General features: G+C 30.8%; 2 protein-coding genes across 2 annotated transcripts; one reads left to right on the plus strand and one right to left on the minus strand.

Annotated features, from left to right (window-relative positions):
- Nucleotides 1-1,226: 1,226 nt before the first annotated feature.
- Nucleotides 1,227-2,204, minus strand: LOC111290271 (uncharacterized). The gene is made up of 2 exons (XM_022881588.2): nucleotides 2,013-2,204; nucleotides 1,227-1,888 (listed from the first exon to the last, which is right to left on the minus strand). Exons 1-2 carry the CDS (start codon nucleotides 2,134-2,136, stop codon nucleotides 1,365-1,367), a joined length of 648 nt encoding a protein of 215 aa, XP_022737323.2. The 5' UTR covers nucleotides 2,137-2,204; the 3' UTR covers nucleotides 1,227-1,364.
- Nucleotides 2,205-5,055: 2,851 nt separating this feature from the next.
- On the plus strand, nucleotides 5,056-7,562 carry LOC111290272 (pectate lyase-like). The gene is made up of 4 exons (XM_022881589.2): nucleotides 5,056-5,243; nucleotides 5,874-6,525; nucleotides 6,635-6,877; nucleotides 7,344-7,562. The coding sequence occupies exons 1-4, from the start codon at nucleotides 5,056-5,058 to the stop codon at nucleotides 7,560-7,562; spliced, it is 1,302 nt and encodes a 433-aa protein (XP_022737324.2).
- Nucleotides 7,563-14,065: the final 6,503 nt, after the last annotated feature.

Here is a 14,065-nt window from a genome sequence, read left to right on the forward strand (position 1 = left end):
GCTCTCTTTATTTTAGTAATAGCAGGTTTATATATTTTTTTTCTCCGCTTAATATGCAGAAAAATGAAATATAATTTTATTACTTTGCAAATTATTGCTCTGACTTGTGACTAATGCATTTGATTTTGGATCACTTGTATAGATGTTTGGATCTATAGAGTCACTTTTTTATGTCAATTTAGATTAATTTATGTTATCTTTTCATGATATAATAGTCTAATTATTAGATGCATGTCAAGGAAGAATGCAAAGGAATCAAATGGAGTTGATATACTTGAAGTTTTTACAAGTTCCTTTGCTTCTTTGCATGAGTAGATGTTAATGCAACTGTCTATACGTCTGTACATACCACATATGAGGAACAAAAATTATGAACAAGCATACAAATTAAATTTCTAGTCTATTGTCCATTTGATTAAAACCTTCCAGACACTAACACTCCCACCGAAAAACTAAAACAACTGTAATAAAAATATTGTTCTTAAGCAAATCAGTAGTGCTCTTCAATATACTTCCCTTCTTTCTCATCTCTTTGTGAACACTAACAACATGATCATCAGTTTGCTTGCTCTGTTCTTCATTCTCAGCATGGCCATGTTCATCATGTTTTCTTTGATTTTCATCATCCATTAGTTCTTCTTGTGCATTCTTTTCTGCCGCAGGGTTACCATTTTCATTCTTTTCTTCCACTCTCTTTGGGAAAGTTAGACAGAGCATTTCATCCTCAAAATTTTGACCTGTCTTATTCATATCAATAGTCGCTGGTCGTTGTAAGGTTTGTGCAAAATATATGCATTTGTCATCATTCACTATCCTTTCTCCACTGATTGTTACATGGCCAGGGTAAGCAAGTCCAACCATCACCTCCTCTTCTTGGAAACCTAAATTAAGATCCCATGAGACACAGAAATGTCATTATTTGAGTAAGTGCTTTCTTTTTTCCATTTTTCTTTTAGTTTGCATGTGAAATTGACAATAATTCTCTAGGGCTACTCAACGATGATGTTTCAGCAACAAACTGGAGTTGTTTTCTTTTACTGTTGATGAGGTTTTTCAATGGACATTCGCCTAGTGATATCAGGGGAAGAAGTCATAAATTTTTCAGTTTGAATTGATTTGTGCACTAAATTCTATTCCATATTGTTTTCTTTTATCGTTATTTAATTACATTATTTAGTGCATTTTCGATTGAAAAAATCTATAGGATAGGGAATTGGTGGTTTTTCATTGAAATTCAGCTTTCTTTTATTCTTTTCATATGTCGATGCCAATATATATGTATATGCATAAATACATTAAAGATCATAAAATTTATGAACAATTTGCAAATCAAATTGCCTCCTTATTATTCTTCATCATGGATACTACATCCAAAGCTTTGATACCCAAACCCCAATGGAGAACGATATAATAATTGTAAGAACAACCCCCTTATTTTTCTTGAGACACTTGATTGCAATCTTTAATGCACCATCTTTTTCTTCCCATTTCTTTATACTCTCTTCGGGGAAACTAGCAACACGACGAGTTTCGTTGCTGTCGTGACTCTGTTTAGCAACAACATGACCATGTTCATGTTTCCTTTTATTTTCGCCATTGTCGTTTGATTCTTCTTCCTCTTGTGAACTCCCTCCTTCTGCACTACTTTTGTTGCCATTTCCATTCTTACTCTCCTCTTCTTTATTTTGTTCTACCATTCTCTTTGGGACTGTAATGTGGAGATGTTCACCTTTAAATTTCCCAACGATGTTTTCTGTATCTGAATTCTCTGGCAATGGGACGGTTTGGTCAATGTATATGCATTTGTTCTCATTCACTATCGTTTCTCCTTCAATCTTTATATGATCAGCTGAAGGTAGCTCAATTCTCACCTCCTCAGGTTTGAAACCTACATAATAATAATAATAATAAATGCCAAAGCAACATAAAACATATTTCATCAGGTCAATACTCATCAAAGATTATATTAATATCATGCATGCAATTTTTTGGAAGAAAAAGAAAAGTAGTACCACGAAGATCAATGTCAAGGAGATAATTGCCCTCGGCATCCTCAGTCCAAAACGAGATGGGAACAAACTTTTCGGCTATACGGCTAGGCCACCGTCGACTTGTTCTGTCTCTCAGATTATCCATACGCTTCTCAACTAACAAACTGATACCCTTATTATTGGTCTTTTGGAAAACGACGATACAAATCTATAAATAATACTATTTCATACGTAATTTTTTTTCTGTTTTTTTAATTTATTGTTTATGTTCATGCAACTTTTCTCGTGAAGTCACGTTTCCTTATATTCCAAACTTAATCCATTCTTCAAACATTTTACTTTGGGTGGAATTGTTTGTTTGAAAGAATGCAAGAAGGAAATATTCCTTGCTTGTCCAAATTAACAGCGTTTTTTTTTTTTTTTAAAAAAAAAAAAAAACTTAACCCCTTAGAGAGGTCTATAAACCAAGCCATGCCCGATTAATCCTTTAAAAGATTGCTTAATGTTCAATTTGAAACCTTTGAACTTGAAGCAATTTGAAAAATTTTCCATCCATAATGACCTATCCTAAAGTGATTCAACCCCAAACCAATTCAAGCAGCTTAAACCAATCAAGATCGAAGAATTTTGAAGGAAAGAAAAAGAAAAGATAAAAACATTTTTTAAAATAAAAACATTGTATGTACTTAATCAAATACAATAAATATCAAATCAATTATTAATTTTGTGATAATAAAAATATAAGATATATAATTATATTAATTAATTATAATGTAAATGTTAAAATTTATTTTCATCTTCCACTTACATTTTATTTCAATAAATTAAATATTTTATTTCATACTATTATTTTATAATTTAAAAAAATCGACACATAAAAATAATGTACTGAATTAAATTAAACAAAATAGGACTAAATAATGCATTTGACATATATATTTATTTTATATGTAGTGCTCTTATTTTATAAGTATAATTTTTTAATGACTGAAATTCGAAATTAACTCTTTGATAAGGACATATTTGTATTTATCATTAAATAAAATGTTTATGTCTTTTACCTCACAATTCATTAAGTAAATCCTTTAGAACTTTAATTAATTATCTATAATCTATAATCTATAAGCTCATTCCGTCGAATATCTTAAAATAATTATTTTACCCTTAATTTATAGTAAATGAAGAAAAAGTTGTTGGGTATAATGGTAAAGCCACTAAAATTTTGCAAATATATATATATATATATATATATCTACACAGGTAAAACTTAAGAACCCTAAGATTAACCGTAATCATATAACTAACCATAATCAAAACAATCAAAATACAAATAAAACAAAAATCAATGGAAAAAATATACTAAAAAAAAATCAACTAAAAAATCCACCAAAACTAACAAAAATTGTTTAAAAAATCACAAAATCACAAATTTAATTTTTTTAGAAAAATTTTCCCCTAAGAAACTATCAGTTAAAAACCAACACAATCCACTATTAAAAAAAAAAAAAAACCTTTACATCTGAGATTTTTATTTAAAAAAAAAAATAGATTTGAGATTTTCAATCTCTTTTCTTTCTCTTTAAATCTAAAAAATCCAAGAACGTTGAAAAAAGAGATAAGATTAGTACAACTTTTGAGACTTTTAGAGGAATTTTTTAGGTTTCCTTGAAGGATTGGTTTCAAACAAAAAAAAAAAAAGATGAAAGTAGGTTGATTAATTAAATTCAAGAGAAAACTTCGATGAAAGAGGAAGGATGAAATCAAAGGAAGCTTTTAGAAAAGAGAAAGGAGCATGCGGCGGATTTAAGTTTCGACAGTGGAAATAGCAAGAGAAATTAAAAATGAATTTTTTTAAAGAGAAGAAAAGTGGAAAATTAATTATTGTTAGTTTTCTTAGGATAAATTTAGGTGTTTAAAGTGTTGAGTTTGAAGAATAGGTAGGTACGAAAAATGTAAAGAAGGAAAGAGAAAGTGTTTTTTTTTTTGGACCAAAGAGGAGGTGGGTTGAATTTACAAAACTAGGCCCAAATATCAGGTCTGTTTAAAATGGTTTCGTATTTATTAAATTGGGTTAATCCATTTATAATTAAGGAATATAGCCCATTCTTTATATTTTTATTTTCTCTGTTTAGTTTTTTTTGTGCAAAACTTAAAATTATGGAATTATTTTAAAAATAATGATAAATAAGTTTTTAAGAAAATAAAATTATTACTGGTAAAAAATAAAATAATATTACGAAATAAATAATTTTTTTAAAAATAAAGAATAATAAAAATTATAAAAACAAAATTATTAATTTAATATTAAATATTAAGTCACATAATAAAAATTTTTTCTGCAATGAAGCGCGAGCAAAATTTTTAATTTTAATCATTTGAAGTTTTAAATTTAGAGGTATTAAGATCGAAAACCGGACTAAAGATGGAGATGAAATTCATCATAAGATGGAATTCAAGACTAAGAGAATCTTTATTTTTTTTTTTCTTAATCACAATGAATTTTTTTATGCTTTATTTATTTGAGAGGAGACAATTATGCATCAGCCACTAAACCATTAAACCAAACACTTTGAAGTTACAAACAAATTGAATAGGCAAGAAGAAAACCTATCCCATTATATTTTAATCATCTTACAAATTGTATTTATAGAGAAGATCACTACAAAGCTCAAGTCATGGACAGAAACCGAAGATCCGGAGACCAAAATTTGACCATTAATGGGGGCAGTGGTCTCCCTCCTTTCCCTCACAACGTCTCGTTTCTTTCTTCATTTATGGTTGTCTTGCCATTGTATTTAAACAAACCCTTTGAGACTAATTTCAAACCTTTTAGCATCAAATTTGCTTCAATAGTCATCAATAAAAAAAAAAAAAAAAAAACTTGTTAAAACAAAAGACCCTTCGTGCAATGCCACTCTCTTAAATTTTCGTCACGTAGGGTTCAAGATACCTGGAAATTTTGCTAAAGAAAAAATAAAAAGAAAACGTAGGTGAAAAAAAGGGTTAGAAGCAGTTCTTTTTGTTATTAAAAACAAAGGAAGATCAGATAATTATAGAGGTTACAATGAAAGTTTTGAAGACTATATTGTTATTAGGGCTTGTTGTTGCAATTAGTCCAATAGCAAAGGCTAACATTGGTGTATTTGATGAGGTGTGGCAAAACCGAGCTGAAAAAGCAAAGAAGGCTGCCCAAATAGCCTACGAGCCTAATCCTGAGAATGTAACAAACAATCTCAACAGCCAAACTCACAAGTAAGTTTTCAATTTTTTCTTTCTGGTATCTATATTAGGGTGTAAAGTAACATAATGTTTTATGAGTAATTCGTTAACAGACTTTATTTTTATTTGTTCATTAAGTATAGTAAATGATTATAAATAATATTTTAAAATTCATTAATCAAATAAACAGATCGTGAAAATAATAAAATTCGTTCATATTTAATTTATTTATTATAAAAAGTATAAATGAATAGAACATTCAACGAACAGTTTATGAATAAATTCGATTTATATTCATTTATTAATTACAAACTATGTTTCAAAATTTATTAATTAAATGAACTGACATAACAAAATTCATTTCATTTACATCATTAGTATCTCTTCAATGAAACTTTTAAGTATTTAATTAGATAACAGAAATAGACTCGACAAACTGTAAGTAATTTAACCTCTGTACATGCTTTTGTTTTTTTTATTATTAATATTTAATATTTAATTATTCATTTTATAAATTTTTTTATTCATTTTTTATCATAAAAATATTCATAAAACAAAACCTGAAATTATTATCATATGTCGAAAAGCATAGAATGTCAAACACAGTTGATAATGTATATATGAAGAGTAACATAAAAAATATGAACATTAAATACTATGCAGGGTGCTGGAAGGTTACAATAACACAAGAAGAGGACTAGGCAAATACCGTGGCCCATGCCTAGCGACAAACCCAATTGACAGATGCTGGAGATGTGATCCAAACTGGGCTCGAAACCGCAAGAAGCTAGCCGAATGTGTCCTGGGGTTCGGCCGCAAGACCACTGGAGGCAAGGCGGGCAGATTTTATGTGGTAACAGATCCATCGGATAACGATATGGTGAATCCTAAACCTGGGACCCTACGTCATGCTGTGATCCAAAAAGGACCTCTTTGGATCACATTTGCTCATGACATGGTGATTAGGTTAAATCAAGAGCTAATTATGACCAGTAACAAGACCATTGATGGCCGCGGGGCTGATGTCCACTTTTTTAATGGTGCTCAAATCACTCTGCAGTTCATTCAAAATGTTATCATCCATGGCATACACATTCGCGGATCGGTACCAGCCAATGGCGGCATGATACGAGACTCCGTGGATCATTATGGTTTTCGTACCAGGAGTGATGGTGATGGAATCTCGATTTTTGGATCCCACAATATTTGGATTGATCACGTTTCCATGTCTAAATGCTCTGATGGATTAATCGATGTTATTCAGGCATCCACGGCCATTACCATCTCTAATTGCCACTTCACTTATCATAACGACGTAAAATACATTCTCAAACCAATTTTTTTCTTTTTAAATTTTGTTAAAACGATGAAAAAAGCTAATAGTAATTGACAATGAGTTAGAAATTCATTCATGCAATAAACAGGTGTTGCTATTTGGAGGAAGTGATAGCTACTCTGACGATAAAGTCATGCAAGTAACAGTTGCTTTCAACCATTTTGGCAAAGGATTGGTGCAAAGGATGCCAAGGGTCCGATGGGGATTCGTCCATGTCGTCAACAACGATTATACTCATTGGCTAATGTATGCCATTGGTGGTAGTAAGAACCCTACCATCCTTAGCCAGGGCAACAGATTCATTGCTCCTGACATCAATGCCTGCAAAGAGGTACATCACTTGATATTCTCATGTCTGTTAAATGTTAGGTTTCTTGTAGTTTTATTTTCAATTTGACCGCTTCTATCAATTGTCAACGGGTTTTAGACTAAATACTTTGACAGGTATTAAAATTTATGTTTATTATGTTGTTTTTACGTAATATCTCTTTTAAATTTATCACATTATAAATTTTTGCCGTTATTTACACGTGATAAAAATTTGTTAATATGATTTGTATTTTGTATTCAAGTTAAATACTTCTATCTATCGTCAATTAATTTTAATTGAGATACTTAACATAAATGTAAAGTTAACCCATACCAAACACATTGCTTTCTTGTTTCAAGCTTACTATAATTTACAATCAGGATGGCAAATAGTTGCATCCGAATGGCGGTTTCTCACGCTCCACAAAGAACTGAATAGGAAACATTCTTTGACTGTAAAAATGTATGACGTTATTTATATGGTGTAGGTAACCAAGAGGGATTATGCACCAAAGAGTGAATGGAAGTCATGGAACTGGAGGTCTGACAATGATCTTATGATGAATGGGGCCTTCTTTGTTCAATCTGGGGGACCAATCGCAAGTATCAACAGCTACAACGTGGTCAAGGCAAAGCCTGGGACATATGCAAGCAGGCTCACAAGGCTTTCAGGCGCTCTCAACTGTATCGAAGGCAAGCCGTGTTAATCTGCATTGTACACGACCATAAGTACATAACATTATATTATAGAACTCAACTGAATCAGAAGTTGTTGTGATTAATGGCACGGAGGAATAATAAGCCCTCATCAATGTAGTTTCTGCTTAATTTAGAGATGCTTACGTGACATAAGTTGCAAAAACAAAGAAGGATCTGTATATATTACTTAAATAATTACCAACCAGTGAATTAAATTTCTTTCTTTTTTCTTCCTCTTCAATGGGATTCCATATATATTCTCTGTAACAAATTCCTTTTTTTCTTTTTAATTTTGCATTTCAATTGTTGAAAACTTTTGAAGTCGAAGTAGCAGGAAAGAAAGATAAAAAATAAAATACTTAAAAGTCAACCAAAGTCTTTACTTGGAGGAAATAAACAATATGATTCTGGTTATGAGTCTTTATATCCAAGCAGGACATGACATTTATGGTCATATATTAAAATACAGGGATAAAAAAAAGGGAACATTTAATCAATTTATGCCAATTATAAGAAAAAATTCGAGTAAAGTACTTTCAGGAATGCTACCGATGATAAATCACACAAAAACCAAACAGCTTGCAGCATGCTTTCCTGTATATAAATGAACTATATATATAAAAGAAATCGGAAGTTTCAGATGAAACAAATTGTCAATATTGTTGCTTGTCCTGCTACTCAATCTTGAATTGAATCAACGCACACCAGAAAAATTTTCTCAAAACAATAGGCACCAAGCTAACCACTTCAATGTTACCTTCCATAGCACAACGGAATTACTTCTGCTCATTATTTTGTAAAAGTAAATAAGTTTCAGTCTTAATGTACTTCATCCCAGTCTTCAGAGCATAAACTGTGGTATTATCATGTTATCAATCTCGCTGGCAAACTTCTTTTGAAATCTATAGTTCTAGTGTACTTGTTATGCAAGAAACCGTCCTAAGAAGAAAGAAAGCAAGAAAGAAACAAATCGACAGATGTGCTGAATCATATATTTCTACCGAAATCACTAACCTTATTAATTGATAGTCTCCAAATTCTCAACTTTTGATTGCCAAGGAACCTCAAGTTGAAGCAACTTGGTGAACTGCAAAATTAAAAACATCAACACCTGTTCCCACGGGGGTCTAGAAGGAAAAGGAAAGGCAGAGGGGATGTGGAAATATACCACTTTCCGCAACTTATGCACGATGGAAAAGAGGTTGATTATACATATATTATAAGTTTAAAATATAACCACAAGCTTCAATGCACCTCAGATGTAGGAGTATACTATGATGCATCCATGTGGAAGCACTTATATAATGCATTTCAACACAAAAACATTTACACTCATTTGAGATGTCTTGAGTTCTAGCTCATCCCATTCCAAAAAGGCTTTCTACTATCTCTGTTCCAGCATATGTCAGTGCACCAACACCCTATCGGAACAAATAAAAATATGTTATAGAATATGTAAGGGTATCAGTGTGACACCCCAATCCCACATTGGAGATAATCTAAGATTTTTGCTATGATATATAAGTTGAGATCTAATATTAAATTTAAGAAGTGCCTTTTGTGGGATAAAATCGTGAGACCTTCGGGTCAAAGCGGACAATATCTTACAGGTTGGATGTGAATTTTCACAAATGATATCAAAGCCAAGTTATCAGTAAGAAGAAGCTAAGTACTATATCGTGAGAGCCACCTTTAGAATCTTACGGCAACTAAATGTTACACGATGAAAGCTACTTCTATAACCCAACATCTAGTATGATCTTGTGATTTGTGTGTATTTTGTGTTGGGCTTGTCCAATGTTTGGTGTGATTCGGTAAATCTATGTACTTTGTGTCAAGCTTGATAAGAACACAAGTTTTAACCGGGAAAGTTTGTGACGGACTAATCTCACATCGAGATAATTTGAGGTTTTGTTATGATATATAAATTGAGATCTAATACCAAACTTGTGAGGTACCTTTTATGGGACAAAACGATGAAGTCTTCAGGTCAAAGCAGATAATACCTCGCAAGTTGGATACAAGTCTTTACAATCAGTTTCTAAAATAAAAATGTGTGCAGTTTTTGTAGGAAACCCATAAATTGTTGAAGTTGGGTGGAGAGAAAACAAGATTTCAAACTATAAAAAAAATAGAAATAAAAAAGGTATCTTAACAATAAAGCTAGAGAAAAACTACTATCTAGATCTCTAGCAAATTAAAAGTCTATAATTTGAGACTATTATTCAGCCAACTGATCATTCTAGAATCAAGAAAAGTTTGAGTATGAAACTACAATGAACAGTTTATGAAACAAATATATTAAAGTATGCACCTAAAATTTATCATGTAGTTGCTCTGAAGGAATATATATATATATGAAATTCATAATAATATTTATCTTATCATCTTCCCTTTTTAGGCTACCAACTAAGTGGGCAAATAAATGTTGAATTCTTTGAAGTTTTTGTACTATCTTCTTTAGCTTGACAACAACTTTATCACTTATAGACTACAAAGCAAAATAAGAGCAAAATGATCACATTTTATCCTTCTTTTTTGGTTTTACAAAGACAAAGAAAAAAAAAACGTGTAAGAATGAACAATGAGAATATGAAACTGAAGTGTTTTTCAACTTCTTCATACAATATAACTTCTTTAAATACAAAAAGATTTTAACTGAAAACTAGAATGACTGCTAGTTACAAGACATAATCTTTCTATTTACAAGCCATAAACAAAAACCACTAACACACATACAACTAACTTCCATAACCTACCAACATATAACTAACTTTCTAAAATTTTGGACAGACATGGCATATTCATTTTCATCACTTTCTACGTATATCTCATTCTTCATTACACATTAGCAGCCCATGTCTGCAGAATACAACTGATAAGGTATTCTAGCAACACTCATTCTTGCCTCAATAGTTATAAAAACCTAGTTTACTTCTTAAAGCTTCAAATCTAGCTGTGGATAGGGCTTTGGTTAACACATATGCAATTTGATCCTTAGTTCTACAATAAAGCAAACTAACTTCACCTTGTTTCTACACTTCTCTTAAGAAATATAACTTGATCTTAAAGTGTTTAGTCTTGCCATGAAAAACAGGATTATTTGATATTGAAATTGCAATTTGGTTGTCTATATGAATCTGTGTTGGCTCTTTCTTTTCCATGTGTCAATCTACAAGTATTTTGCTAAGCCAAAGTGTTTGATTTATAACTGTAGTGGCTGTAACATACTCAGATTCAGTTGTACTCTGAGCATCACTTCTTACTTTTTTTAGCACTATGAGAACATTTATGGTCCAAAGCTAAAACAAAAACATGTTATGCTTCTCATGTTATCAACTGAACTTGCCCAATCATTATTAGAATAACCATAGAGTTTAAAATCCTAATAGTAAAAATATATGATATCATAATTTAATGTGCCTTTAATATATCTGACAATCTTTTTAGCAGCTTGAAAGTGGACTTTACTAGCATAATGCATGAATCATGAGAGAGCTCACTACAAACATAATGTTTGGTCTAGTGGTAGTAAGATACATCAAATAACTAATCAAACTTCTATACTAACCTTCATCAATGTTGTCTGATCCATCATCCTTGCTAAATTTTTCCTTCTAATTCATTGGGGGTATTTGTGTATTTGCAATCCTTCATATGAAATTTTTTAAGTATTTCTCCCACATATTTCTTTTGGCATCTAAAAACTCTATCATAATTTTGCTTCACCTCTATTCCTAAAAAATAAGACATCAAACCAAGGTCTGTCATCTTAAATACTTTGAGCATTTCAACCTTTAACTATTTTATTAGCTCCTCAACATTTCCTATCACAAGCATGTTATCAAAATAAATACAAGCTATGATTATATTAGCATCAATTTCTTTTACATACAATGTAGCTTCACTTAGGCTTTTAACAAAACCAAGACTTAGTAGGTGTTCATCAATCCTGCTATATTAGACCCTAAGAGCTTGTTTAAGGCCATACAAGGCCTTTTTTAATAAGTAAACCTTTTCTTTTTTTTCCCTTTACTTGAAACCCTTTTGGTTGTTCCACAAAGATTTCTTTTTGCAAATAACCATTTAAAAATGCAGATTTTATATCCAGTTAGTAAACCTTTCATCACTTATGTGTTGCCAAGGTATGTAGCATTCTGATAGCAAAAGTCTTAAAGATATCTACTCTAATCACTTGAGCATACCCTTTTACAACTAATCTGACTTTATATTTATTTACAAAACCATCTGTATTAAATTTGGTTCTGTAAACCCGTTTGACACCTATAGATTTTTTGTGTTAAGGTTTGTCCACTAGCTCCAAAGTGTCATTCTTTTTAATCATTCTAAGCTCAGCTTTCATTGCTTTAATTCATTTGCCATCTTTTTCTACCTCTTTAAACTCTACAGGCTTAAAAACAATAATGTTGCACCTTTTATAAATATCAAACAATGGTCATGTACCTCTAACTAATGCTTTATCTATGTCATCCTCAGGATTTTACTAAAACTCTAAGTGTTGCTCATTTTCTGACTCTTTTCAATTTCATTGTTTATCTTTCATGAACTTAATATTTCTACTCACAAGAATTTTTTCATTTTGTGGTTGAAAAATTCTATAAACCTTGAATGAGCCATTATATCCAATAAAGACCCATGGTTCTACCTTCTTATCTAGTTTGTTTGTTTTTACCTATGGCATATAAGAAAAATATAGGCAACCAAACCATTCTTTAAATAGAGTTCTCTTTCGTAGAACTTCGGTTAGTAGTTTGTTTAGTAGAAAAATTGTTGTGTTTACAGTTTTTGCCCATAATTTTTTTGGCAGTTCTTTTTCATATAGCATACACCTTGTCATCTTCATTATAGTTTTACTTTTTCTTTCACTTACTTCATTTTGTTATGGAGTATAAGGTGTTGTAAGTTGGTGCTTAATACTAACTTCTTTATAAAATTTATTAAACTTGTCAGAAGTGTATTTCTTTCCATTATCTGATCTTATTATTTGCATTATACAACTACTTTGATTCTTCATCCATATTTTAAATTTTCAAAATATACCAATAACATCATATTTGAATTTAAGAAAATAAATTCAATAGAATCTGGTATAATCATTAACAAATACAATATAATACTTACTGTCATTTAAAGACGATGTTTTTTTAGGTCTTCCTACATCTATGTAAATCAGTTGAAGTTTGTATGTTACTTTTTATACAGTTTAAGATAAGAAACTTCTAACTTGTTTGTCATACTAACAAGCCACACAATCTACCATCTTCTCTTTCAGTAATGTCACTCTTTTCACCAGATTATGTTTTTGTATATGAAAAAATCCAGCATGATGGAAATGCCCAAGCCTCTTGTGCCATAATTTTATATTACTTGTGTTACATAGAAAAGCTATCTGTTCTTCTTTCATTAGATTTAGAGCAAAGCTTTTTATTTTCATTTTTATCTTAAATGTATCTATGCCTTTTACATATTTAATCTTACACCATTTGTCTTTGAATAATATTTTGAAACATTTCTCAAGCGGTTGTCCAACATTAAGTAGGTTTTATCAATGTCAAGCATATATAAAATATCAGTTATGTATTTCAAACCTATTAGGCTCTCTATAACCACTATTCCTTTACCCTTGACTGCAATGTATTCACCATTTTCAATCTTAACTTTGAAAATATTAGTTTTATCAAGTTCTTTAAAAAGTTCTTGATCATTTGTCATATGGTTTGTACAACCACTATCAATAAGCAAAGACTCACTAGAACTATTGTTCATTGCAAAGCATGTTGCAACAAATAATTGATTTTCTTGATATTGTTCGGTAACGACATTTGCTTTCTCTTCATACTTATGTGACTTATAAATCTTTTTCACCTGCCCAATCTGACCATATTTTTTGCATTAAATATCTTACCTTCATCAGTACTTTTTTTATAGATGATTAGTTTTCTTGCAGTGTGAACAAGGTGGATAAGTTTTATATTTCATTTTGTTGTTGCCTGCATTATTACCAGGCTTGTTATTATTCTACTTCCTATTGTTTATCTTTTCTTTACCTCCTATTGAATTCCATGCCTTTGCTTGAAAAGCACACTTCATAAAATTCGCTTATCTCATCATCCTTCTTTGTTATTGTGCCCGCAATGCATTCACTATCTCGATTAAAAAAATGATTGATAGATTTTTTTACTCTTTTAAAGAAAAGATTTTAGCTTCATATTTCTCAAGTAATGTAACTAAAATTTTTTGCACAGTTCTCTCATAAAAAAAATTCTTACCAAATAGTCTCACATTGTTCACAATACTAAGTAGCTTGTTAGAGTACTTTTTAATGGATTTTCACTCTTTCATTCTTTGCATCTTAAATTCTCTTATCAAATTTAGCATCTGCTTGTTCGTTGTCCTCTCATTTCATTGTATGACCTCTTGAGATGCTCTTAAATCTTTTTTGTTGATTGTAGGCTCATGATTCTGGGGAATATTATGCTTAAAACTTTAG

Source organism: Durio zibethinus, chromosome 11, assembly GCF_047325235.1.
Source record: "Durio zibethinus cultivar Kanyao isolate XHJ-2024 chromosome 11, ASM4732523v1, whole genome shotgun sequence".
Lineage (NCBI taxonomy): Eukaryota > Viridiplantae > Streptophyta > Magnoliopsida > Malvales > Malvaceae > Durio > Durio zibethinus.